At 42.1% G+C, this 27808-nt stretch overlaps 1 protein-coding gene across 1 annotated transcript; it reads right to left on the bottom strand.

Annotated features, from left to right (window-relative positions):
- Positions 1-1389: 1389 nt before the first annotated feature.
- specc1la (sperm antigen with calponin homology and coiled-coil domains 1-like a) lies at positions 1390-27586 on the bottom strand. The gene is made up of 16 exons (XM_085474557.1): positions 27403-27586; positions 16987-17143; positions 16756-16894; positions 14670-16291; positions 14091-14298; positions 13827-13900; positions 12576-12751; positions 12105-12268; positions 11664-11791; positions 10569-10659; positions 9936-10025; positions 9362-9521; positions 8963-9065; positions 7029-7145; positions 6881-6940; positions 1390-5010 (listed from the first exon to the last, which is right to left on the bottom strand). Exons 2-16 carry the CDS (start codon positions 17104-17106, stop codon positions 4921-4923), a joined length of 3342 nt encoding a protein of 1113 aa, XP_085330683.1. The 5' UTR covers positions 17107-17143; positions 27403-27586; the 3' UTR covers positions 1390-4920.
- Positions 27587-27808: the final 222 nt, after the last annotated feature.

Here is a 27808-nt window from a genome sequence, read left to right on the forward strand (position 1 = left end):
GAAGCAGTGTGGGATCATCCTGACAGAGAATGGAACAAAAGGCAGAAGAGTTCTGAATCTCTCAGTCTTTTTTATTATTGTAGGGTCTTTACCTGACAGTATAAATGGCCTTAAGGCGACTGTCTTTGTCATTTGGCACTTTAAAAACAAAGCTGAATTGAATGTCCTTGAAGAAGCCTGAAGAATTGTTCCTGAACACTTCTTACAGGAATGACAAGAAAGCTGCCTAAGATTTTCCAGGCTTGTACCAAATATTGAAACTTGAAGTTTTGCAAAATCTGTTTTCCATACTGTATTTTCGAGCATGTTTGTACATGATTCAATACATTTTTGCACCCATTTTCCATTTTCCTTGCAAAATCTAAAAAAAAATTGTTTGATTTGAGACTTTTTCACAGTACTATAGTGTTGTGATCAGTCAGCTGGTACCATGTGTAAGCACGTCGATGACCATGGAAGAAAATGGGAGCTAAGGTTTAGTAGTAATTTTTTTTCCAATATAGAAGTGCTGTTTATCCAGTACTTCTGAGGTAATGTAGCCTGCTTCTTGTTTTCAGGCTACTTGGTAATAGATGAGATGTACTTGACTTCCTAAGACCATCAAAGGTATGTGATAAGATAACTGGAATGTTGGGAGGTTTTATACATGAGCAATTAACTAAACATCCAGCGGGTTACACAATGAAACACATAAATCAGTCTAATACAAAACGGATAACTGGATAAGTGTTTTACTGTCATCCAGCCTTTTATCCTTAACAAGGTCGGGAGTGGGGGCGATGGGGCACCTGGAGCATATCGCAGCAGTCACAGGGCAAAAGGCAGGGTGAGAGACAACCACTTGCACTCACTCCTATGGCCAATTAACCTAACCCCACTAAATGCATGTCTTTGGTCTGTGGGAGAAGCCATAGCACCCACAGAGAACCCATGCAAACATGGGAGAACATGCCAACTACACACAGAAAGGCCTGCGCCAGTTGTTGGAGTCAAACTCAGGACCTTCTGGCTGTGAGGCAACAGAGCTAACCACCATGCCACCATCCTGCACTGTTTTGATCATTTGATCTGAAAAGAAGCCAGCGCAACAGAAGGACAAACAAGTAGTTCATATCCGTGTGTGTGTGGTGAACTATAATGAATGAGACGATCTGAAAGCCACACTGGATTATGTCCTACTTTGTTTGTTATGTGGTACCTGATTTTTGTCCTTTAACTAAAGACATTTGCACCACAGAACGATGCAGCAAACGTATAAACTGGTGCAAGAGAAGCAGAATGCAGGAAATAAGGTTTCTGATGCTCATCATTTCCTGGGGAAGGAACATCTTCTCCACCACCCCCACCTCCCCAAGCCCAGCCCACGGCTGAAAAAGGACAACAAACATGGCTGTTCAAATGGTCCTTTATAACTACGAGAGAAAAAACAAAGCAAAACCAGAACGCTTTTTTATTTCTTACAACTGATTATCATCATAGTGTGCACTTAATACTGTAGCTTAGTCCCTTTATACACACACGCATACATACACACATTTATTCAATCAGCTTTCACTTAGCTGAGGGACTGTTTCAGCACTGCATGTAGTGTGATCAGGAAAGTAAATCCACTTCAACGACAATCTGCATCAGACTGTAAAATGTGGTATTATTATTAAAACAATACGAAAAAAGGCAACATGGAAACAAAAAGACAAATTAAAGCATGTTCAGTGAAATTCTCAGAGCATTTTCAAGTAAACAAAGAAAAATACAAGTAGCATGATGTAGTGGACCCACTAAAGACATAAAGCTCTCTTCACATCCTCTTTAAGGGCCTTTTTCTAAAGGACCAAACAACGTCGTCCATCGCGGCTGCATCATGTGGCGGTGGAATGCGCGCCCTAGCTTTTGCTGGCCGTCTGGTCTCTCCTCAGCAGGCTGGGCTCGGCGGTCATCAATCACCACACGTCAGCACACGCTGGACGTTGTAAAAAAGAAACGGTCCCAAGATCACTAAAGCGTGATCAAAACACATTCCACTTTCAGGATCGCGAGGCTTCGAATCTCCTTTGCGCCTCTCGTTCCTGTTGGGAGCAATAAAACACATGGGCCAGCGGTGGAATCAGGCAGAGCACAATGTTTTTTTAAAAGAAAACTAACAAAAGGCTGCTAATCCTCAGCGTCTCGCCATCAGCAAAGAGCCTCTGCCTTCAAAAGTCATTAAATAACTCAGTCTCACTCCATCTCGTACACAAACAGTCGATGTGACGGGCTCGTGTGCTCACTTCAGATCACTGGATGTCCACCGCTGTTTTACACACAGTAGCAACGAGCTTTTGGCAAACGGCTCGCTTCGAAATCAACACAGAAAAATGTCGTTTCTAATGCAGCTATTGATACCAGCTGGCAGCTCTACGCACCACAGTCACCTTAACCGGAGACACGAAGAGGAAAGTCCAACATCAGCTTCAAAAACAAAAAGATTCACAGCCATCGCTCATGATCAGCGTTTCTCGAGAGGCACCAACATGAAAGAGAGGGTTTTTCCACAAAACCACGTCCGCACTGTGAAACTGGTCTGGAAATACGGCTGCAGCTTAAAAATGTCACATTTTCAGTCTGAGAAATATCTGCTGAACTATTAAGGCAGGATATTATTGTGGAATACATTAAAAAAAAAAAGCTTATCTCAGTGCAGCTATTCAAAGTGTGTGTGTTATAAATCGATAAACATGTAAGACAACGTTAGCACTGACTTCACTATAATGCACTACGCAAATAAATAGAGTGAACTTGGTATGTTGAGGCACACAGCAGTCAGACAGCGTGACAGTAATGGTGCAGACTGAAGTTAGAGTTATTACATGGCATCGTGCTCCACAGTATTTCCTTAGTAATGCTTGGTCATATTATCAACTTTATTTACACCGCAAAAGCACAAAATCACCAAAACATTTTGCATATTGCAAAATGGATTACCTAATAATTTGTGTATAATTAAAATAAACGGCCTTGCAACATTTCTGGACGTTAAAGGAAGAGTTTAAAATCTTGTGTAACATATGCGTTTGGTTTCTTGCTACGAGTTTGATCTTAATATGTCTGATTCCCCCCTTAAAGGTCACACGTTGTGCACCATTCATGTGCTTATTTGATTACCTTTTGGAAGTCCAGTTCTAGCCACCTGCAGGTGCAAATATATAAATTCACCATAGACCTCGATTGTACACAGAAAGCAAACATCTGCATCGAAACATCCAGATTTTCACATCTGGGACACTCGGGGACAAAGCAATAAAGGGAGGTGCGGGTGCTTGTTGCTTTTTTTGACACATAGTTGTGCACCTTGATTTTGAACTCTTGACTCGAGGAAGGCAAGTGTTAACCACTACCATTTTCTTCTACAAGATGAAATTTAACTTAAAGGGTCACTGATTTGACACAGTACAGGAGGTCCTGTTTGCATCGCACACACAAACATCCAAGTAGTCAGAACAGAATTTCCAGGGAAAGCTCTAAAAATAGCAGCTGAAGGCAGTCTAAAGGTGCAGAAGGAGGTGACCTTGAAGGGTAAGGCGTTTGCTTTTCACAGACAGTTCACAGAACTTTTGATCACACTTTACAGATCAGAGCCAAACTGAGGTTTTCATGTCTGGTTACTGGCAAGAAAGCAGCAAAACGCATCACTGAAAACATCCACCTGCTGCTTTAACTGAAGCACTGCTTTGGCCTAAAATAAATTTTTAAAAAAAGCTCATGAAAGTGTCTAGTCTTGCTTCCTAAAACCAGAGCCTGGCATGAAATCTACAGCTGAGTCCATTATCTAAGGTTCTAGTTTTCTAGTTACTCATAGCTTGATTATGATGAAATGTGTGCTGTATGTGCCCAATGAACGAAGTGCACGACGGCAACTCCAGGCCTATAAAATACAAACACGTTATATAGTTCTTCAAATGAATATTAGTCTAAAGTCTTGGATCTATTACAGAAAACCTATCATAGTGTGTTAGTGCGGCTTAACAACAGAAAAGTGCAGCAGAGTTGTAGAACAAAGTGCACACCTGTCCTTGAAAGCAGTCAGTCGTGATCAGCATCAATGAATGAATGAATCTGAAACTAGTTTGGCAACTCCTCAAATCCTCAGCTTTACAAACTGGAGAAGAAGAAAAAAAGAGCTTGTTTTCTGGTCTCCTGCATCAAAACTCACACAGGCACTTTATCCGTTGTATGAGAGGCATCTGTTATCGCACTGCAACATCTGGAAGACTTGGAGTAAAATCCTGCATCTGTCTCAAGTCTGACCAAAGGGAATTTACAAAGTTTTAGGGGGAAATTCCAACATGACTAACCTTTGGTTTCTTATAATGTAGAAACTGAACATTTACGGGGGGAAACATCCAGTAATTATTCCCCATCAAGAAGAAAAGCCTATGACAAACCTTATGCTGCAAAGCAGAGTGTTTAAAGTCAGATTTGATGGAATTCCCCTTGAACAAACTACAACCTGGAGAATGGGTGCAGAGCGGAGAAACGTATGCAAGACCAATCCAGATAGAAGGCACTGAGACTTGGCTTCTTTTTCACGCTGCTACTTCAGGCATGAATTGGAGGAAAAGATGAACCACAGGTATTCACATCCTGTCCTTCTCATGGCTTTCTAGTATAATGGTAAACAAACAGGCAAGCCCCTGGACTACAACTCCACACAAGGGTCTCCTTAGCTGCAGTGTGAGGATGTGGCACTTGTCCAGCAAAGTCCTGGTCTGCAGTTAGTGTTGTTAAATAGCGTGGACACACTTGCAGCATGACAGTGCTGCTGTGATGCATGGGGAGGGAGTAAGGAAGAGTTGACCGTGCAGTTGGATTGTTGCTGAGAGCTCATGACGGTCAGTGTGGCTCTGATTGTGCTGCAGGAGAAGGGCGAGGGAGACGGTGAAGTCAGGTCTCAAAGTACTTGTAGATGGCTGTAACGTAAGTCATGACACTTTGCCAGTCTGGCCTCTCTGTGTGCACCATCTCATTAATGTCCTGGAAAAGACAAACAGACACTTTAGACACTACATATTTTATATGATGTTTTTCACTTCATTAAAGGGCGTTATTTATAATTTATCAATAATGATTATGGTTAAACACAACCAAGTCGTCTTGATAATAAGAGTTGCCAACTCCAGCTGTAACAGCAGTAAGTAAACCCTGAGTGAAGCATTTGATTTATGATATGTACCTACTGATGAACAAGGCCGGATAGCATTGGAGAGGATCCTGTATAATATTTACATTTTCAACCCATTCAAATAAACTTCCAGATGAGTTTGACATTCTGGGAAACTCCTTAGACTTGAACATAATCATGTTCAATGTGAGTCTACAGCTAGCACCTGGTCAGCATGCTTTCAGTTAGCATAAAGGAAAAACAGCTAACCTGGCTCTGTGGAATGGTAACAAAATCTACCTGTAAGCACCTCCAGATCTCACTGACCAACACGTTTCATCTCATTTGTGTAATCTCAAGCATCACCCTGAAGAACGAAGTCAAAAGCCATGCACCATAACTTCCTGATAAGCTGTCTCTAAAGCTAATATAACTACAAACACTACATTTAAAACACAACCCAGATATTTAAAATTGTATTAAGGGTAAAGTTAAGCATGATTACAGCTGGTCTAACAGGTGGCTGCTGTCACAGCTCTCTGCAAGGCTTCTCCTCAGCTCATTCAAGTCACTGCTGGACCTCCTAATCATGCCCGAGCCCCTCTGCAGCATTTTCAGGGGAGCTATCTGACAAACAGCACGAGGGTGATCACCTTAACACGCTATTTAAAAAGCTGGTAGCAGTCTATAGATAGCAGTGATAATTTCATTCTTTAATAACCTTTGTAATAGTTTTTGTCAACAACCTTTTTTTGTGGAACAAGACTATATCTAAGATGAAATGTACTGACAAGATGAAAATAGAAGAAAAAAAAAAAATCCAATCAGAGCCTATTAAGTTGTATACAAAGGCGGGACGAGTCTGGAATCAATCCAATCAGAAGTAATCTCCTTGTGCTGTAAAGCTTAGTAGCGCATATTTGATCTTTGTGACAAAATATCAGTTCTTGGGAGGAAAAGAAGAGCAGATATGGACACATTTCGCAATTTGATGTCATGGGTGCTTAGTGAAGCGAGGTGAGCAACTCTCCCTGTTAAAAACAGGACAAACTTTATACTCTATATTTTAGAGATTACGAACTAAATCAGAATGTTCTGTCAAAATTATCACTGATAACCAACCTAGCTGGTATTGGTTGCCAGTCTGCAATAGATAGCAATGCAGTAAGTCTTGGTTATTATGTCTGTTTTTTTATATATACAGTCTTTGCTTAACTGGTAAAAAGAATCAGAGAGTCTGTGACAGACGAAGTGAGGTTGACAGAGAACCAGTATACACTAAAAAAGAAGAAGGAAGGCTTTGTAGATTCATATTAAGACCATTCCTTTTCAGGTAACCTTACCTTACGTTGACTTTTCATTGAGCCAACATGGTGTAGCAGTTAGAAATCCATGTTGGCTAAAGCCGCACATTGTTTAAACGCATGTACGCTTGTACTAACTTAGGACGCTGTCCAAATTTGAAATAAAAGTCAGTGTATAGCTCAGATCTGTGATGATAGATGCACAAGCAGCTGAGTGAAGTTTATGAGGTTAAAAGCAGAACTATAAACGGATCACAATTAGAAAGCAGACTGCAGGTTAACTCCAGCCAGAGATCACAACAAGCAATCTGTGCGAGCTTGGCTGCCGTATTGAAAAACAATGAAAAGTATATTCTCTATGCCATCCGTTCTAAATTTGTGTCAGGATTTTTGCTGTATTTTATCTTCATTCCTGGGGTTTTATTTTAATGAAGCTTACCAAAGTGCATTTGATGCCCACGCTCTCTGCGGCCTGGAAAGCTAAGGTGAAGTTTCTCCTCTGATGAAAAGAAGCCACAGTTTAAGTCACATGTAATGAAACCTGATGATTAAAAGAAGTTTGAGCTTTTCTTCCGAACGTCACTTGCCTTCTCCTGGCTGGTGAGCTCCTGGTACGGGATGTGTGCGGGCAGGTAGGTGTGGAGCACGGCGCAGAAGGCCAGGCCATCGTTCCAGCTGCTGCTGAAGTTGGTAATATCAATGTTCTTTAAAAAAGAAAAAAAAGAAAAAACACAACACAAAGGTGATGCATTTAAACTTTGATCATACTCGACAGAACATTTACAATCCAGACCACAAATCAATAGGAAGCTATTTTCTGGGTAAGGTGTCAAACATGACTGTACAACATTTCATCCTTTGGACCTTTACATCATGAACGTCACCGCCAGATGGCCGATCTCCACATCGTTTCAGACAACACTATTGCTCATAATCAATTCTGCTTTCACGGAACCATTTAAAATGATTTATCTGCTCGATCTGATGACGGTCCTGGGATTTTATATGAAGTGTCAACACTACTCATCCATATCATATCATATCTATCATCTTTTCCACTATCAGCTGCCATCTGACCTTTAAAATCAAAAGATTTACAGCATCCTGCAAACAACCACTTAAATTATATCCTCAAATATCTTTAATGTCATAACTATAATCTACACCATATGCAGTGATGCAGAGAGAGCACTGTGTTTATCAGAAAACTACATCACAGGATATACTAAATGTTGCCCACTTCCTGGTGAAGACCTAAGATGCCATGGTAACTATACCTTAGATCAAATAAAAAGGGTTGGGGTGATGGCAGAGGACTCTTGGCACATCTGTTTATTGCTGCTTAAATCACTCTGAGGTCGTCACTGGATTTATCTTTATTTTTTTTAACCATAGCTTTAAAGAGCCTGCGGTGAAATTAACAAGTGAGACCTACGCAGAGCAGTCAGTCTGCAGCAGCAAGTAAAGGGTACTGCAAAGTTAAAGGGTGTAAAGGGAGACAAAGAGTTCATCCCAACTCAGGAGTTAAAGTTGTGACATTATTTACCTTTCTCTACAATGAGGTATCGCTGCCCGTGGCAGAGTGCACCACTGCATCTACCTATGAACGAGGAAATGATGCCGCCTTCATGTTTTTCATTTTATCTCGCTGATAACAGTTTACTGTGCAATCTTAGCACCACATTAGACCTGCATCATGTTACTGCTTATGCACACCCTCCGCTGATTCTTCTCATTAAAAGCATTCAACTAGCATCTGCAAACATGTTTCCACAGTGTGAGTAGGTTGTTTTTAACACTCATTTGGAGGATCACGTCCACCCCCTGATCATGCTAAGAAACTTTATACACAGAATCGGAACACAAAGATCGCAAACACACAAAATTCCAGCTTCATCTTTTTATTCTTGGACTCAACTAGAATAGCTTTCCATCACTGACAGTTCAATACAATCCTTATTTAGCTTCTACTGGGCTGTGTGCAGCCCCTCAGTTCATCCTCTATCTGATTGAAAAAAGCCACTTTAACTCCCATCTGACTAACAGCTCCTGACAAATAAAAGGTACTCAGAGTAATCTGAAACCTAAGCTTTTGGCTCACATACATCATTAACAGTACATACGCTGACCTCATTACATTAAACATGGGCCAATATGAGCCATTGCTACAGAAAGTTTAGTGCTAAAACCTTTAACTATTAGAATTGCAAAGGCAGTAATTTTCCACAAGGCAACATGTCAGAATGGTTGTGCAAGAAGCCTCAAGCGGAGATGAGGAGTGGGCTTCAGAGGTCTGGTGATCTCATTTCTTTCTAACTCCACACCCCCACGTTCTATTTTCAAACTTGAACTCAGCCTTTAGATTGTATGCAGCTCCCTCTAGAGATGCAGAAGCACTTTATATACTCTTTGTCACATATAGTGTACGACTACAGCTGCACTTTACCTGTAACTTTTGAAACACCTCAGTCAGCATGTACAGTTGCTTTTTATCATGGGGACACTGACAGAAGAGAGCTACCTGATAGCCCTCAGTCTTCTTCTGGCACCACTTCAGCAAAGCATTCCTCTTAGAGCCTCCGTACTCTCTGGCCAGTGCTGACAGCGGGTCCTTTCTCTCCTCTCTGTAACAGAAACAGAGGAAAAGCACAAGCAATCAGTTTTAAGACATTTTCCATACCAAAAAGGCAACAGATTACAAGTTCATCTGATTTACTTAATGAGTAAAGAAAAGCCATCATGAGCTGGGCTATGGAAAAAAAATAAAAAAATAAAATAAATAAAATAAACACAAAAAAGGGATCAAGAAACATGAGATTAAAATCACTGACAAGAATGGAAACAGACAATGTTTTTTAAGTGCCAATGTGAGCACATTAGAAACACATCAGAGGTGAATCAGTGGATCAACATGTGGTACCTTAAGCGGCTGCGGGCTGTGGGAGTGATGGAGGCGGTTGGGGAGGAGGAGGACAGAGAGAGTGGGGAGGAGGCAGCACTCATCGCCATCAGGGAAGATGACGAAGACCCCTCCGAGGCTGACATGTCCCTCTTAATCTCCTCACTGCTCCGGCGGGTCACTGTTTAAGTCACGGGAGAGGAAATCAAACTCAGCTTTTCGTACTGAACTACTGACCGAGTTAATAATAATAATAATAATAGATTGGATTTATATAGCGCTTTTCAAGGCACCCAAAGCGCTTTACAATGCCACTATTCATTCACTCTCACACACTGGTGGAGGCAAGCTACAGTTTTAGCCACACCTGGGGCAGACTGACAGAAGCGAGGCTGCCATATCGCGCCATCGGCCCCTCTGGCCAACACCAGTAGGCAAGTAGGGTAAAGTGTCTTGCCCAGGGACACAACGACCTGGACAGAGAGCCCAGGGATCGAACCGGCGACCTTCCGGTTACAGATGCGATTCCCAACCCCCTGAGCCACGGTCGAGTTACTTCATAATTAGTTCATAAAACATAGCCAGCATCTCTAACCTGAGATCGCCTTGGAGGAGTCAATGTTGGAGACCCTCTGGAGGGCAGATGGAGGTCGGCTAGCTGAGGTTCCCCTGAGAAGGTGCTCGGCTGTAAACATCACAGTAAACACATACAGAACAATTTACTCTATGAGCAACTTCCTCTGAAATGAGATGTCATGGTGGGGGCAGAGGTCAGTAGAAAGCCACATTCCAGTCCCTCCGAGTTCAGGGAATACCGACGCACAAGGCCGACACACTCACCAAGAAAACAATAAATCAGTGAAGAATAAATGGACGACTGAAGGCTATGGCCAAGACTGCACGTTCACATGAAACACTTGAACTCATTAGTGTTGAGAATGAACCGAGCAAACCAAGCACTCATTATTTCCTGCTTATCATCCTCTACACATACAGGAAACCTGCTAAGGTCCAGGCCTCTGAGAAAAACAGTCCCTCCATATACCCTGAGAGAGGGGACAGCCCATTAATCCTATTAATCACTGTGACAAAGGACTGAAATATTATATGGGTAATCCTCATGAACAGGACAATATTCTGCATGTTTATATGCGTACACCCAGCAGCTATGAAAAGCAACAGTTCCTACATAAAGAAACAGATTTATTTTTTTATGTAGAATATGTACCTGGCATGGAGATGTCTGTGTAGCTGGGCCTCTTATCACTCAAAGAGGAGAGCGGCTTGGCTGATGACATTGACCCAGTTATGGAGTGTCTCTGAAACAGCAGAAAAACACCTTTTATTGCACAGTTAAAAAAAAAAAAAAAAAAAAAAAAAAAAATCTGAATGCAGTGATTTGTAAAACAGTAGGCGGAGCTTCACTTCTGTAATGTTATCTGAGCTAAAAGCACAACACAAAGTCACGCTGATATCATTGGAGAGTGTCACATGATCAAGTATAAGAGCCTGCAATACTATGTGAAAAGGAGAAGAACCCAAAAATCCCCACCACTCAAACCCTTTAGAAGCCCAATGCTTAAAATGTACAGTGTTGTGCAAAAGTCTTGAGCTATCCCTCATTTCTTTAAATTTTTTGGTGTGACCACCTTAATAATTCAAGCCTGGACTGTCCACAGTCCAGGCCAAACTGAAAGTTTTTTTTTTATAGTTAGTTTCTTCTTCAGGACGCTGGTAAGATCCACAACACCATCACTGGCTCAAATGCAGCTCCAACTCATTTCAAAGCCTCTTCCGTGTTTTACAAATGGCTGTAGACACTCACTGTTGTCTCCTGAACCTGCTCTACATACTGACAATTTAACTAAAAATTTAAAACTTGAATCCGTGAGACCTGTTACCACTGATTTTCAGTCCTCAGGTTTTCCTTATAAATTTCCTTTATTAAGAACAGCTTCTTGACAGACAAGGCTTCAGTGAACAGTAGATGCTTCAGCTGAAGGGCCAGATCTCTCAGGTCCTGTGTCAGGTCTTTGCTGGACCTTTTCCTATTTCTAAATGACATGAGTTTCAGATACTGTTCACCTGATGTACATGTTTTTTGTAGGACTGCCTGTTCTTCTGAAAGACCTTCAGAAATTATTTTTGAAGGTGCTCAAGACTACTTTAAAAGGATTCATTATGGCACCTTGGAAGAAGCATAAGCATGTGCTCAATGAGGAATATAATTTTTGACCTTGCACTAGTGTGAAATAGTATGTAAAGCAGTAAGCTAATAAGGGACAAAAATGCTAACATGTTAATTAAAAACCTTTTCCAGTACCTGCATGGGTGAAACAGCAGCTGCTGGGGGCGTCTTCATGGGACTGGGGCTGAGGGGGGTTCGAGGTAACGGAGCAGCCGGAGCTGTTGGAGGTGTTGGAGCCACAGAGGCACCATTTGACGTTGGACCTGAGATATAAAGAAGCAAAGGTTCACATCCAGTCATATAAAGTTTAGTTGGGACCTTCTTCAGCAAGCAGACAAGCCTGATATGTCAGGAGTCCTGTCTGCAGTAAATCAATAAAAATGCTGAAAATGTATTGAGAATATATTGTTGGGGGGTAAGACTTAAATTTATGTCACTTGTCTTAGTCAGACTGGTGACTCTTGACAAAAAACTAACTAACAATATGGGCTCTCTTTGGTGAGGGAATTTGGGAAAAAAAATACAACAAAAGCAGCAGTGAAGGTCTAAAAATCTAAAACAAAGACAGTGTTGTACCTTGTGAGGCACTATCGAAGCTCTTGATGAGTGTTTTGACGGTGGGTGAGGGCTCCGAGGAGGTGGAGGATCGCCTGCTGAGACCCATCCCCTGTCTGAGAGCAGCTAGGTCCCTCTCCACTGCATTCATGTAGTTATACACTCTGCCTCTCTCCTCATCCTGCCTGGAAAACACAAAGCACTCCACTGAGCATGTGCACTCAGAGCACCTGTGGTGTCAGTTTTGACATTATCAATGCAAAAATGCCTCTGCTCACTAATTTACCGAGATAGAAAACAGAATGTGTAATTCACAACTTATTTTTGTTTTTAATTCAACTTTGGATTTAGCACAAGCCCTGCTACTGAGCATCTAGTATCAAATTTAATGAAAATATGAAATATCCCAGTTTTTTCTCCTAAAAATAAATAAAAAAATTAATTAGGAGCTGACTATTGCAGCTCTTCCACGCGTCTCTCTGTGGGTCTTACTTGCGACTCTTGACTTCGTCCAGCTCCTTGCTCAGCTTCTCGTTCTTCTCCTGTGCTTCCTGAAGTCGGCGCCGCAGGTCACCAATCTCCTCCTGTGCTTCCGACTTGATGTCATTAGCAATGACGACAGCGGTCTGCAGATCAGCCTGGAACTGACGCCACTCCATTGACTCCTCCTGCACACACACACACACACACACACACACACACACACACACACACACACACACACACGTAATGATACAAACAGCTGAACATTGTTTATGCTCATAACAGCAGACCCCTCAGCAGTATTTTATCAATACTGTATTTAGCAGTATGGATAAATTCTTTTGGCCACCAGAGGGCAGTTTTTCCTATTTGTAATGACAGACTTTCCTTATGACAGAAACATTAGCATTCATTTAAAATCAGGCCTTCATGAATTCCCCTTTGCGCTCCGTTTAGGTTTCCATCAGCTCCTAAAGGAAACATCTGCGCTTCTAAAAATGCCCCGCTTTGTTTACCAGTTAGTTGTTACGTTTTCTATCTGCTTTTTTGTGTCAAAATATCAGGGGATTCTGCAGCAAACCTTTTGAAAATTCCACAGTGATGGAAAAATTTTGGTTTGTGGAGCTAGAAGTCATAATACTGCATTTATTTAGTATCCAGATTTTATACAAAGTACTGTCTTAAAACCTAGTTTTTGTTCCTTCTAGTATAATTTGACCTTTACTTGCTCATAATCAAACAGCCTCAATCCACACTCTTTCACAAACGTGTGCACGTTCACATTCTGTGTGGCTGACTTTGCAACAGCATGTTTCGATTTTGTATCCCAGAACTCCTGTGACAGAAGATAAAAGTTATGGCTGCTGTGATTACATTCCAGAGTTGCAAAAGTCCTTCCTGAAAGCACCACTGACTGCTGGACAATACTTTTTATTTGATAAGACTTCAAAACTCATTGTTCTGGTGCTACAGCTGTGCTTCCTGGATCATATTTCATCATCTTGGCCGGCTGACAATGAGACTGGGGGATTTTTATGGCTTCATCTGACATGGTCAGTAGAGAGAGGAACAAAATATGGGAAAGGGGAAGGGAATGATATACAGCAAAAAATGGTCCAGCGCTACGTGTGACTCCCCAGGTCACTTCATGGGTGCCTCGTGTTGTTTGCACCCGAGCTGCGTGGCTATCAAGATTTTTAGGCTGTTGGATGTCAGCAGTTTTTAAAAGATGAGCACCTTTCAGTACGAATGTCCACTTACTCTCAGCCTGCGGTGAAGAATCTTAATCTCTCTCTCCATGTCGTGCTTCTGGTCCTGCAGCTTCTTCACAGAGTCTGAAATCAGAAGGCAATGTTTGGTGATGCTATCATTAAAGAACGCACTGATTCAAAAGCAGACGTCCTTTTCATATCAGAATCTCTAAGGCAAGCTGATGAGCATGCTCACATTGTTCTACTACTTGATAAAAGTTGGCCTTCAGCACAAGCGTCCACTCGAGTTAGAGTGTGTCTGCAGCCCACTTACTTTCCAAATCTGTGATAATGAGATTGTCGTGGAGTTTCAGAGCTCGGTGCTGCTCCACCTCATCCTCCAGTTCAAAGATGGTTTCCTTCATGTCAGCGATCTCTGTGTCCTTCTCCTGCAGCTCCATGCGCTGCTTCTCCAGTGCACGATCCTGCTCAGCCATTTGCTGCTGCGCCTGCTCCTGGAAGTCTCTGTATTCACTGTCCAGCTGCGCACAAACAATTAAAGTATACTTCATTTAATTAGACAGTAGACAAGACATTAGGTAAAAACTGACTGCAATAAATCTTCACAATAACCTGCCTGCTATTATAACTACACATCTGTGCAGTTAGCTCTGTATAGTCTTTGAGAATGTGTACCATTCCTTGCTAAAGGCTGACTCTGGAGAGCTGGTGATACTAAATTTGTGATATCTGAGACACTGATGGACGGGCAGTAATAAAGCTGTAATTTCATAACCCAAAAACTGAGAGTTGTTGCACCCTAGATTAAAGTAAAGACATTTAGGTCAAACGCCTCAATTTAGCTTCTATTTGCGTGAAGATCTCATGTTCCACTCACTGTCCTTGAACTAACCTTCCTGAAAGTCTCCTGCAGCCGGCTGAGTTCGCCGTGGGCCTGTTCCATCTCCTCCTGCATCTTTGCAGCTTTGGCCTCAGCCTCCTCTTTCCCCAGCCGAACACCTTCCAGCAGCTGACAGATGTCATTTTTGTCCCCCGCAGTGTGCAGAGAGTACAACTCGGCCACTCTCTGCCTCTCTTGATCCAGCTGGGCTCGGCAGCGGCTCAGCTCCGCCTGGTCGTTGCTCACGGCTGCTTTGTACTCTTCCAGTGTGGCCGCCATGGCAGCTCGATCCTGCCTCTCCGAATCCAGGAGGCGCTCCATCTGTTGGTTCCTCTCCTTCAGCACTCCCATCATCTCCTGAGCTTCAGCATTGTCCTGCTCAGCCATCTTTAACGTGTTGGATAGGTGCTGTTGCACCCCCAGTAGCTGCTCTCTCTCAAAGCGGGCATTATCCGCCAGATCTGCGTAACGCTGCTCCAGCTCCATGTAGCGCCCACTCTTGATGTCCTCCTCCAGCACGTAGGATATATGATGCTCTTCGAGGAGCGAGCGCAGGTATTCAATCTGGCGGCCGTAGAGCTCCAGCTTGTCGCTCTGCTGGCACAAGGAGTCCATGAGGATGACTTTCTCCTCTCCGAGCCGCTCGTTCTCTCCATTCAGCTCCTGTGTGATCTGCTGCAGGTCAGCCAGTTCCTGCAGTGTCGCCTGAAGCTCCTCAGCTGTGCTGTGCTGATTCTCCTCCATCTGTTGGATGCGCTCCGTCAGACAGGCTACTGACACCTCACTGGCATTGCCACTGCTACCCCTCCGTGAACGCTCCCTGCTAGGTGCACACTCTGACTCAGATGACGAGGAAGCTCCAGATGGGGCGTCCAGAGCATCGTCACTGGAGGTGACAGCTTGGTAGACCTCACTTGACTCACTATCCAGGTTGTCTGCCGAGCCTCCATGCTGGTGTCCTGTGAGAAGATCCTCCAATGAGCCAGGGGCAGAGCCTTCCACTGAGGAGGTCATAGTACCTGTGCCACCACCATCGCTGTGCCCACTGCCTGCAGCCAGTTCTGGACTCAGGGAGGAGTAGTTGAACAGCTTGTCAGAGCCATCCAGCCTCTGCTCCAGGGAGAATCCCAGAGCATTCAGCCGATCTTTCAGCATGCGGTTCTCGCTCTTCAGCAGGTTGAGCTCCTCTCTGATGGCTTGATTCTGCTCTTGTAAGAGAATCAGAGTGGACTCCACATCAGCGGCCGTGATGGCTGAAACCTGGGGCTTCTCTTCCTCCCCAGCTTCTTCCTCCTGTGGCACCTCCTTCCCACCAAGGCCGAGTTGGGCCCTCATGTCCCTCAGCTCGCTGCGAAGGTGAAGGATTTCCACGTCTTTGCTCTTGGCCAAACCAAGAAGGTCTTTGACTTTGGCTTCCAGAGCCACTTTATCATTAATCTGGCCATCTGACTTAGACTTGCTCATACGGCCCTCGGACTCTGCCAGGATCTGGCGGCGAGAGCGCTTTCCTGAGGCCACATCCCCAGCTACAGTCCCTGATGCAAGTTGCTTTTTAGCAGTGGATGACCGAAGGCGGTCTCGTAATGAACTTGGCTCCTTGGAAGTGGATGATGATGCACGTTTGGATGAAGTACCTACAAGAAAAAGTGGATTTCTTTTATCCTGGTGAAGTAACACTGAAAAAATAATTTTTACAGCTTATCTGAGAATATGAAGAGCTCAGTTTAGCAATGTTTTTGTCTCATTCTTTTTCTTTTTTTGCTAGTAGACAATTCCCATGCTCTTATTTTGACAACTAAGCTGCCGCTAACCAGCAGCTGCTGTTGTGATGATCTTCACTATCATTGTGCTGCTTGGGTCTCTCGCTCATGTCCCAACATCATCATTTTGGTGCCTCAAGGCACCTCCTATTGTAAGGTAAAGACCTTACAATAATACAGAGAAAAGGCCAACAATTAGATGAGCAATCCCTTGGCAACAGTGAGGAAGAAAACCTCCCCTTTAACATTAAGAAATCTCCGGCAGAAGCAGGCTCCAGGAGGAGCAGCTCCAGCCACGAATACATTCCAAACCTGTGGGATACATTTTTTTGAGATACCTGAAGTTGTCTTTGGCTTGCTGTCTAAGTTGCTAGCGCTTGTGCCAACAGACGTAGTCCTCTTGGTCTTAGTGACGGCACTACTTGATGAAGGATTCCCTCCAGCCATAGCCGCTAAGAGGTCATCATTGCTTTTAACCTGAAAGAAGAAAAAGTCAACACGCTCACAGAAAAATTAATGAAATCAGAAACCTTCAGGTGCTACACGCTCCATCACTTGATGAATTTTACCTTAGACAGAGGAGCAACGGTGGTGCTTTTGGCTGGGGGCTTTCCGCCGGTAGTCACGGCCTCTGACTTTCCTCGATCGGCGCTCCCCTTACTCACCGCTGGCCGGACCGTCTTCTTCATAGTGAGCTCTCTGATGCTGAAACATTTACGGCTCAATCTGTACACAAAAAGGAAAGGAGACAGAAGAAAGGTAATGTGCGTCAGCCTCCAGAGCAATAGCTCCAGTTTTCCATGGAAGAAGAATTCTTTCCACAGAGACAATTCCCTGAACTCTTAAGAAAAAAAACTGGGACCACATCAAATAGCTGAGCACTTCTCGAAACCTCTGCCTGAGCTCAGAAATTTATTCAATACAGCCGGTGTTTGGGAGCTAATTTTGCTTTTTTTTATTTTATTTTTTTTTTTTATTTGTGAAGCCTACAATGATTAGTTTCTGGTGGATTGTTAGTTTTCTGCATATTTAAAAAATATCCCGTGTATACTGTACACCCCCAGATTCAGGAATGCAGAATAAATACTGACTTAATGGCCTCTAAAGGGCAGCCTCCACTAGATGGCTGTCATGTGTTTGTAATTGTTCTCTCAGTTAGGACTTTTAGCTGCAACAATGATACCAGAATAAGTGGCCGCTGTTGGGGGCGTATGTGCAAAGAATGTGGCTTTGCAGTCTTGGCCTCAGCACAAACAAACAGGAGGTAGGGAAAGCATCTTGCTATCATCGCAAAGAACATTCAGCAGGACCAAAAAAGGAAAACGAGATTCCACCTCCCACAGATCAACCGAAAGCTCAAATATCCGGCATATCATGAGAGGCAAAAAAAAAAAAAACCAAAAAAACCAAAAAAAAAAAAACCAACACCACAAAAAACCCAAAGTAATACATTTCACCTTGAGCTGCTAAGACATGACTTAGTGCCATTCTAATGTGAGCCACACATATACCAGTTCACAATCCTTGCTGCTTTATTTAAACAACCTGACAAACCAGAAAAGATTCCTAATGACGATTTAATCTAGGCTCCTGAACATACTTACATAGTGACAGACCAAATTAGTAACAGATGACACAACTATACTCTCTCCAACAAATGAAGAGCTTTTTACCTCTCACCAACAATGTGCTAAACCTGGCTATTAAAACAGACAACCCCCCCCCCCCCCCCCCAAAAAAAAAACCGAGGAGGTTTCACTGAGGTTTTATTCGTAGAATCTGACTTGATGCCACGATAGCAAGAAAAGGGATTTGGGAAGCAGCTGGAGACAAAGAGTAAGTGCTTTTGCACAAACTTGGATGTCTTTGAGTTCACTTACGAGGGGAAAAGTGAGCTAAAGTGATTTATTGTGCACAAGCAAACCCAACTCCAATCTACCTCTGAGTCAGTGCTCTGTTATTTTCCCAAGAAAAAGTTTGCCGTTTAAAAATGGAAATAAATACACAGACACACAGTAAATCTGACTTTAAATAGAACGCTGTGAAGCTGACCAGCATGCTGCAGTGGGCCATAAATGTTTAGACAGTTAGGTGACTAAGCCTTTTTGCTGTATCACGGCTAAATAAATACACGTAGTAAAAATGAATTAATATTTAAAGTAGGGCTGCCACGATTAGTCGACTAGTCACGATTATGTCGACTATTAAAATCGTCGACGACTAATTTAATAGTCGACGCATCGTTTGAAGCTTTGTAAGATCACAAAGGACGCAGGAATGAGTAGTAGGATTTAAGAGTGTAATAACGGACTGAAACAGAAGATGGCAGCACTGCATGTACAAGGATGCCAGCTGCCGTTAAACCCCGAAGAAGAAGAAGCTGTGTCCCAGAATTCATAGCGCAGCTGTCAACAATGGCGGCAGCTAGTTAGTTTTAACTTTACTCTTATTATTCTTTCTGGGTCACAAAATAAACGTTTAACATATTTTCAGGCGAGAATGTAGCTGTGTAAACCTCAAATATCTGCTCAGTTTATCAAGACACCACATATTTTCAAAAGCGCTCCGACGTTTTCGGAGACGTCTGTTACCCACTAGCTCGTTAGCTAGGCGGGGGCTAGGCTAACTAGAGCCGTGAGAACACCGGACTCCCGGCAAATCGTTTTCAAACCCACCGCCGTCTTTCGCTAGTCAGGTTAAACATATATATAAGTCACTTAGATAACTTAAAAATGTTATTGTTTGGCTTTCTTTAGTATTTTATTTGTTCCTGAGTAAATCGGTTTGGCTGAGATTAAAGTTATAGTTTTTTGCACAGCTAAAACTGTCAAGCAGACAGCTGATTATCAGAAGTGTGAGACGCTGGAGAATATACTCCGGTGTCCTGTTATATTTTAGAAAGCAAGGAGTTTATTAAACTTCACCGAAACAATCTGCAAATTTCATTAAAAATTAATAAACTACCATCTTGTCTTTATTTTTAGTTAGCACAAACACTTCAAGCTGTAAGCTAATGATAGTTATATAAGACCAGATGCTGCTGGTGCAATAAGCTGTACGCTGTACGTCCAATGGATGATGATCTGATTAGTCGACTAATCGCAAAAATAATCGGTGACTAGTCGACTATCAAAATAATCGTTTGTGGCAGCCCTAATTTAAAGTAAACTGCATCACCAGTTTATGTTTCCCGAGAACTCAGAATGACCTGCTACCAAGTCACAACTGTACTGTACTCAAAAACAAATACCTTTCTAACAAATTTCAGCTGTGCCTCCGGGGTGCAGGTGCTGTTTAAAATATGCCATCCTGTATCAAGTCTTCTACACAGAGTCCTCAAAAAGATCCAGTTCACACACAGTCTTTACTATCACTCTTCACAGCCTTTCTTCACTATCAATATCAGTTATGAGGAGTCTAAATGTCCTTTGTGTGCTTTTTAAGTTGTAGAACACAAATACACATCACGTAAGGCTGTTTTCACACATGAACTCGGGGAAAATGTCAGGAGAATCAGGGAAGAGCATCCTCAGAAGTTTTCTTTTCATATATTTAACACACAGTTATGGAAATCTCTGACTGAAATCTCCCTGATTTAGGAGATTGTGCTGTATGGGTACGCCTTATAGGAGGAAGAAAACAGAACAATTTTGTGTACTTTGCCACAATTGGACAGCAGATGGACATTTAACGTCCGATCTGTGATAAACACTGTTGGAAAGTAATAAAGAAAGCAAGCACAGCAATCCAATCATGTCTTGCTGTGTGTGTTGGGACCCTGCGATGGCAGGAATTTGCTGCAAGCAGGTGGGTGGGGCTTCCATGCCAACAGCCAGAGCTACATGGACGACATGACCATATTAAGCATGTCTCAGTGACATTAGACACAGCTTTTCTTATAGCAGTGAGGTTTGAACTTGTTGAACTTGTTAACTAGTTACTGGCAGAATCATGAACTCTGAAGTGTGCAGAGAAACTCTGTATAGAAACTGAAAAGAAATCATCCACGATTGATGATGGAGATCCAGAGCATACTTAACCACCCAGAAGAACACTGGGGTCTTAAAATGGTATTCCTAGAACCCTGACCTCAATCCCATAGACCACCCATGGGAACACCCTTGGGAAGCAATGGACAATAAAAGCCAGCTTGTTGGCGTTTCACTAGCTGATGATGACCTGAAAGCTTTGTTGGCTCAAACGAGGAGGAAGGGCTTGCCACAACTGCAGAATCGGCTGGTTTCAGGCCACAACCCTAAACAATTTGCATGGTTAAACTGATCTTGGGTAGGGTGTCCATTACCATTTTGTCTGCATTTTCAATGTGTATTTATCATTTTGTAATTTAAACCTAAAAACATGTTGCTGTTTTGAGAGCACAAGCAGACCATCCCACCCAAATGCCAAAACCAGTCCACTGGATCCAATTCGGGAAGAGGTCAAGGGTTCAGGTTTTTCTTTTAAATTGTCACCAACGTGTATATTACCTTTTTTTAAACAGGGAAAGTTACTTTCAACAGTCGTGGTATGCAAGTCTAAAACCAAACCAGACCGGTACAAAGAAACAAAGAAAAGCCCAAATGTGTACTTAACTGTGCAAGTCCAAACACCAGCAAGTAAGCAACATCTTTAGCTAAAGACAGCCAGAAATCAGTTACAGCCAGATTGCCATTTTAAGCAATATCCAAATATACAGTGCACACACATATACATACATATATATATATATATATATATATATATATATATATATATATATATATATATATATATATATATATATATATATATATATATATATATATATATATATATATATATATATATCTGCTTCACGCCCTGGTGTGACGGGGCTGTGGCCCCCCCACACCCTCTAGCAGATCATTACATGAAGGAACCTTTTAAAAAACAAAAAACAAGCGCGTCCATGCTCACAGGTGTACACACGGGTGATCACACCCACAAACTACACCCTTTTTGGCTCCTACCTCAAAGCACACTGTGTTCTGTTGATCTTATGTGCTGCACAATAATGTTTAACATTTAGTATTTACTGTCATATTCCCATATATCATTGTGATGTTGTTTATTCTATTACTCTTGTTCTCTTCTGCTTGCTTTCTTTTTTCTTTCTCAGCAGGTGATCCAGGTGATTGATATATGCATTTTTTTTTCTCTGCCCGTTCTGTTGGTTTTTGTCTTTTGCCCTTCTCCCCCGTCCCTCTTCTCAGCTGTTTCTCGTTCCCTCTTTCTTTCTCCCCTTCTTTCCCCCAGTCAAGTCTGTCCCGTATTCAGTAAGTGAAAATAAAATAAACAATAAAAGGTGAATCAAATGGACCATTACGGCAAGGCTGGGATGGTCAGTTTGGTAAAGTAAATCCGTTGGGCATCTTTCTTTGCCTTTAGACAACAATTCTGATGGCAAAAGAGCCAAACGGGACAGGCCAAAAAAAAAAACAAAAAAAAAACAAAACACATATGTCATCCTTTCATTGTTTACCATCCTTCATGATAAACGTTCACTGTGTATCATCATTCAATAAAAAAATCTTCTGAAATGAAAAAATAAATAAATAAATAAAAAATTCACTTTGTATTTACTCATGTTATCTTTGTCTGATATTAAAATGTATTTGATGATCTGAAACAATTAAGTGTGACTTATATGCAATCAATCAATCAATAAATAAATAAGAAAACAGGAAGGGGGCAAATACTTTTTCACAGCACTGTTTGTTCTGTGCTCACATTATAATTGAGCTCTGTTTTTTCTCCCAGGCGTGCACTCAACAAGCAGCCAGTTTTCTGAATAGCTGAATGTTTTTGAATGCAGATGTCTGAAACAGAGAGCTGCTAGCTGGAGCACAACCCTTTTTCACTGGGTCTGAATAGACATGGGAGCACAGGCTGGGGACCAACAGAGCAGCTAAATAGGGCAGAGTCAGCAGCCTTTTCTTTCACTCTCCCACTCTTGAAAACAGTATGCTCTTCAACATGCACCACACACATCACTCTAACTTGGTTAAATTTGTAGAAAAAAACATATATATAAAATAGCAAAAACCCGGTGTGTTTTCCACATTCCTACACCAGCATCTGTGATCAATTACAGTATCACAAACAACCTCGCCTAACAAACAACACTCCTGCTGACTCTACATTGTTGGACTGAGTGTTCATAGTATAACAACGTGTTTAAATAAGGGACATTAGATAAGAGGAGACAGTGAATCCTGAATAAAAATCTATGGGAGAGTTCTGTAACACAAAAGAAGCGTCTCCCCTGCCCCTCACCCCGAGAGCCAATCAACAGATAAAAAGAAAAACATATCAGCCACTCATTAGAGTTTGGAATTTCAGAATTTATAAAGGCCACTAAGCAGGAGACAATAGAGAAACACCCTTCAACCATGAGTGTTGATGTTGCACAGAATGTCCACCAGGGGTCACTCTGGAACTCCCTTTTTAGCAATGCCACATAGGAAACAGGCAGCTGTTGGGCACACTTGGGCAGAGCAAGAACAAGTAAATAAGTAACTACATATAACAAATGTTACAAAAATCTGTTTGATTTGTGTGTCAAAGGAAAAAAAAAATCCAATATTCTATATTCTTAATTCACCCAATATCAATATTAGTCTTAAAAATCCTATATAACTTTGCTCTTCTACAGTGCTGGCTGATGGACCAACAACAGCTCAAACAAGATTAGCCTACAGACTGATGTGTGTACCACATATTTTTGACCATGCTCCCATCTGATAGCAGAAGATCTCTGCAGATAGGCAGGGAGGCAGTCTGTAGCTGCAAACTGACTGCCAATGCGTCACAGCCGTTGAACCATAAATTTCCCCTCTATTGCTGGGTTGTTTCCCAACAATTTAAAACAGTGAAAGCAAGATAAAAAGACAAAAGGGCAATAGAGGATCTTAATGAACAGTCAAGCAACAGCAACAACCAGATACCCCACGTTTCAAAAGACAAGAACACTGTTGAGAAGAATTTGATAATATGGAGGTATTTTGGTTATTTAAAGTCCAACAAAGAAGCAGAGCAGCGTGCACTGCCAGTTGTATTGAGAGCGTGTTTCCACTAATTTTTTTTATCATCTGAAGCAGCACCATGCTTTAGAGCACATGCAATGCAAGACTTTACAGTTCCAGACATGTCCTTATGTACCAGAACTTACAATGGAAAATGAAGAGACTGTGATATGAGAAACGCAAGTCTATTTTACTGCAAAACACGCCAATTAGCACAGTTGACAATTTGGCATTTAAGTGGCTGAGTAAAGTAACTGAACCTCATAAGCCAACTCCCTCACCATAAACATTTCTCTCAGATGCTACCTTTTTTTTTTTAGGATGGGCAGAGACACTCTTCATGTTGGCTCATGTAACATCCTTTTATTCTATGAATGCATTGTGCAAATATAAAAAGCTTTTTAAGCCTTTTAAGCATGATTTTAGTGTCACTATTTCTACTACTTCTTTGTTTCTTCTATTCATACAGTTATGTCCCTGTAACCACTGAAATTACAACTATGGCTCTCTACCCATTCAGTCACATAGGTGCTTCAAAATAACTGCTCAAATACCTGCCTGGAGGCATTTTGAAGACGGCTGCCGGGTGGCTAAACTTACATTGAGCACAACCGGTTTAAATACAGCTCAAATATTTAACAAACAGCACAGAATGAAAAGGCCAAAGTCCACAATGTTTGCCTGAAACTGGCAGACACGTCTTAAATATTAGCCAGGCTTTTGACTGTTAACAGCACAAGTTTACAGTGGAGGAAGGGTGACTGCTGAACTGACATTCAGAATCTATGAAATACAAAATGACATCAGTTTAAATGTAATAAAGGTGCCTATTTTGATCAGGATGCTGTTGAAAGAAAATATTTATAAATGTATAAATATGTCTGTGAATGTTCTCAGTCATTCAGGTCATTGTAGTCTAGGAAGCTTGGAAAGAAAAGCGTCTGGACTTCTTTAAGTTGCTTGAAGACGTTTCACCTCTCATCCGAGAAGCTTCTTCAGTTCCAAGGTCAAATGGTGGAGAGTCCCAGATTTAAGCCCTATGGGAGTGTCCCTCAAGAGCCTACAAAGGACCCCCTAATGATCTCAACCTAATCACCCGTTTCACACCGAGCCAAGGTGTGAAAACGGGTGTAGGTCACAATCAACCAAGGTTTAGAGTGAACTCATTGTGAAACCTAGCCCTACCCTATCGTGATTTACTGAGATCAAATGGCCCAGGATGTGAGTGGACGTTAAAGGGTCTGGGAAAGGATCTCAAAACTGGATTATAGATGGCAGACAGTTGATGTTGTAAGCCACCACTTCTGTTCAAAGATGGTCCTTCACAGTGGACATAGATGGGGGAGTGAAAGAAGCCATCTATGTCCACTGTGAACAACCATTTTTGAACAGAAGCGGTGGCTTATGACTTCCCAGACACCTTAACGCCCACTCACTTCCTGGGCCATTTGATCTCAGTAAATCACATGATAGGGTGGGGCTAGGTTTCACAATGAGTTCACTCTAAACCTTGGTTGATTGTGAGCTACACCTGTTTTCACACCTTGGCTTGTGTAATTAGGGGGTCCTTTGTAGGTTCTTGAGGGACACTCTCATAGGGCTTAAATCTGGGACGCTCCACCATTTGACCTTGGAACTGAAGAAGCTTCTCGGATGAGAGGTGAAACGTCTTCAAGCAACTTAAAGAAGTCCAGACGCTTTTCTTTTCAAGCTCTATAAATGCATAAAGGTGCAAAGCTCACTGTAAACCATGCAATTAAAGCTGAGATAAGCCAAGGGGCAAGTTCCCATTATTTCAAATTAACAGAGCTGTTGTAGTTGATTTCGCTGTCAATAAGTGCACTGGATCTGATCCAGGGTTGCACAAAAACATGAGCTTGAGACAAAGAAGAAACAGTGTTTGAGAAAGAGGTGGGGGGGAAAGCACAGTGGTCTAGTAAATAACCCTTCCCTGCGCTCTTTCTTTAACTGCGGGGAGGCACTTCCTTGCCATAACATCAGCTTCCTGTGGTGGCGTCCCCCAAGAAAAAGAAGAAGAAAAGAAATGTCGACCCTGCAAGGGTGACTGTTTACAAAGACAAGCAGAGATCAGTCCAGTTGAGACACAGACTTTTTCAAACCTCAAATTTGACTTAAAAAATGTCTGGTTATTAATGCCAAACAGGAATGAACCATCTTATGACAAAGCTTTAACTATTTAAATCTTTAAATCTATAGACTAGTGAGTGCTTATGGTTTTTGCACTCAGCTGTCAAATGCACATTCATCTATGCAAAGGGGTATTTATGTACTGCACCCATACAATAATACCGTTCTCCTGTACACTGCTGTTACTGAGTCAGTCTGATCACCTCCTGCAGTGACACTTTCAGTCACCTGAGAAAGAGCGGCTCCTCTGTTTTGTTTTGTTTTCCCTTCACCACCACATAGCACTGATGCACAAAGAATCACAGCCAACAACTATGTGGTGTAACCACAATATCCAGAACTGCTGACTAACATCTTACTCGTATATCTAAATCCAGTTATCAGTTTGGTCACAGTCCATGTTTAACCACTAACCATGTGAGCTCTTCTCCCAGCGGTGGACCCTCTTTCAAAGACGGGTAAATCCGGTGTTACTTGAATCCTGCCACAAACTCTGTGTCCTTGGGCCTGCTCAGCATATTTATAAGTGCCACAGAGCACGTTAAAAGTAACCGCTTAACTGATTAACTAGTCGTACATTTTCTGTGTTCGGTGCCACTAGAGAAGAAAGTCTCCAAGACTGAGATTTCCCCAAAATGTGTTTTTGTTCTATTCTCAAAGACAAATCATTCATCGGCCAGAGACCACAAAGCTATATTTCCCCTTTACTATCTTCTGGAAACTAATCTCATGAGGAGACTGTGGTATATTGATCTCTCCAAACTGTTGACAAAAGTTGAGAGACATCTGTGGACACCTGGTTTTACATATAAATATATATGTATCTAATTTTCAATAAATGGAGTATACGAATAAGTCACATCTTTGAAACAGCATGGTCAACCAAAAGACAAGCTGAGATATCAGTAGTGTTGACTCCTCTGAAACAGCAACACAAACGTCAGCCCTAATACGACGTGTGAAATGTACACGTATGTCATTTAGCCATTTTATTTTAGGGAAAAACAATCTGCCCACACTACGGAATAAATGAACATTTGTACTACCCTAGGAAAAACAAATAGCATCTTAAAATTATTGACATAACCTAGCTAGCTAGTTAGCTGTACTGTCAGGCAGGCAGTTAGTAAACTTCCTGCTTTGCCTTTCAAAACTAAAGCACCAACCTAGACACGTAAGCACACCCCTCAACAGCTACTATCGAAAATGTCAACAGACGAGTGAAAATAACAGTTAAAGATGACATGAGGTATAATGCACGCAGACACAAGATGTATTTTTTTTTTAACTGCAGATACTTTTAGCTAATGAAAAATGTTCTGCAGCAAAAATCAGGACATATTTAAAACACTATTTAACAGTTAACAAAGCATAACGGCAACTTTATTTTGAGGGAAAATCTCGATTTAACAATAGCTCTGGTTTTACTGGCACACATGAAACTACTGTACGAATGCCCCCCGCCGAGACTACTTGGCAATCTACTTATTGTGAAATTATTTATGAGATGACTCAAAGCACGCTCGTTAGCTTGACAGCTTATCCAAAATCGGGTGTAAGGGTTAAAACAACATTATAAGCAGTAGTTAAGCCAACACAACTAAGAAAACTAGGCTTGGTTGTTCATGTGACCTCGGCGTAGGTGCCTGCGTTTCTTTTCAGTCTGTTAATTTCACCGCGCTGCCAGCAAGAAATATCAACAATTATGTCGCTAATGCTATTATTAAGCTAACAATGTTAGCATAGCCGGCAAAAAGACAGCGCCCCTCCACTTAACTGCAGAAATATTCCTACCTAAGGTTCTCCTTATCTCCCAGCTTGGCAGGTTAGGGCCCGATAGGCATCCATTTGCGGTTGCTAACAGTCTGCCTAGCCCACAACGTGTTACGGCAGCGGGCAGCACCGGTTTCGGATGTCGGCTCCCTTCTGTTGGCAGCAGCCGCCGCATGAGCCTCTGCCCCCTCCCCGTGTTGGATCACCTCAGCATCACCCGCAGGAGGGACACTCCACTGCCTCCACCATAAGCAAATATGTGGTTAATTTGTAACCAAATTAACGACTTTACACGATTTAATTTAAAATGAAGAAACTGGAAAACCATTTGGATGAATGCTTATCCTCTTTTAATCTCTAAGACTAGTTTGAAATATATCTGAAACCTCAAGTATTATCACACTATTTATGCGGGCGGAAAAGTATC

The sequence above is a fragment of the Copadichromis virginalis genome, linkage group LG12 (assembly GCF_057382275.1).
Source record: "Copadichromis virginalis isolate Kocher_CV1m ecotype Utaka linkage group LG12, C_Virginalis_male_GT1.1, whole genome shotgun sequence".
Classification (NCBI taxonomy): domain Eukaryota; kingdom Metazoa; phylum Chordata; class Actinopteri; order Cichliformes; family Cichlidae; genus Copadichromis; species Copadichromis virginalis.

Excerpts from the sequence above, each read along its gene's own strand:
- specc1la (XM_085474557.1), bottom strand. The coding sequence starts at position 17,106 with ATGAAGAAGACGGTCCGGCCAGCGGTGAGTAAGGGGAGCGCCGATCGA. Across the intron at positions 11,792-12,104 it reads CTTCGATAGTGCCTCACAAG|GTCCAACGTCAAATGGTGCC; the intron begins GTACAACACTGT and ends TTTATATCTCAG. Across the intron at positions 9,522-9,935 it reads CTCCTCCAAGGCGATCTCAG|TGACCCGCCGGAGCAGTGAG; the intron begins GTTAGAGATGCT and ends TGACTTAAACAG.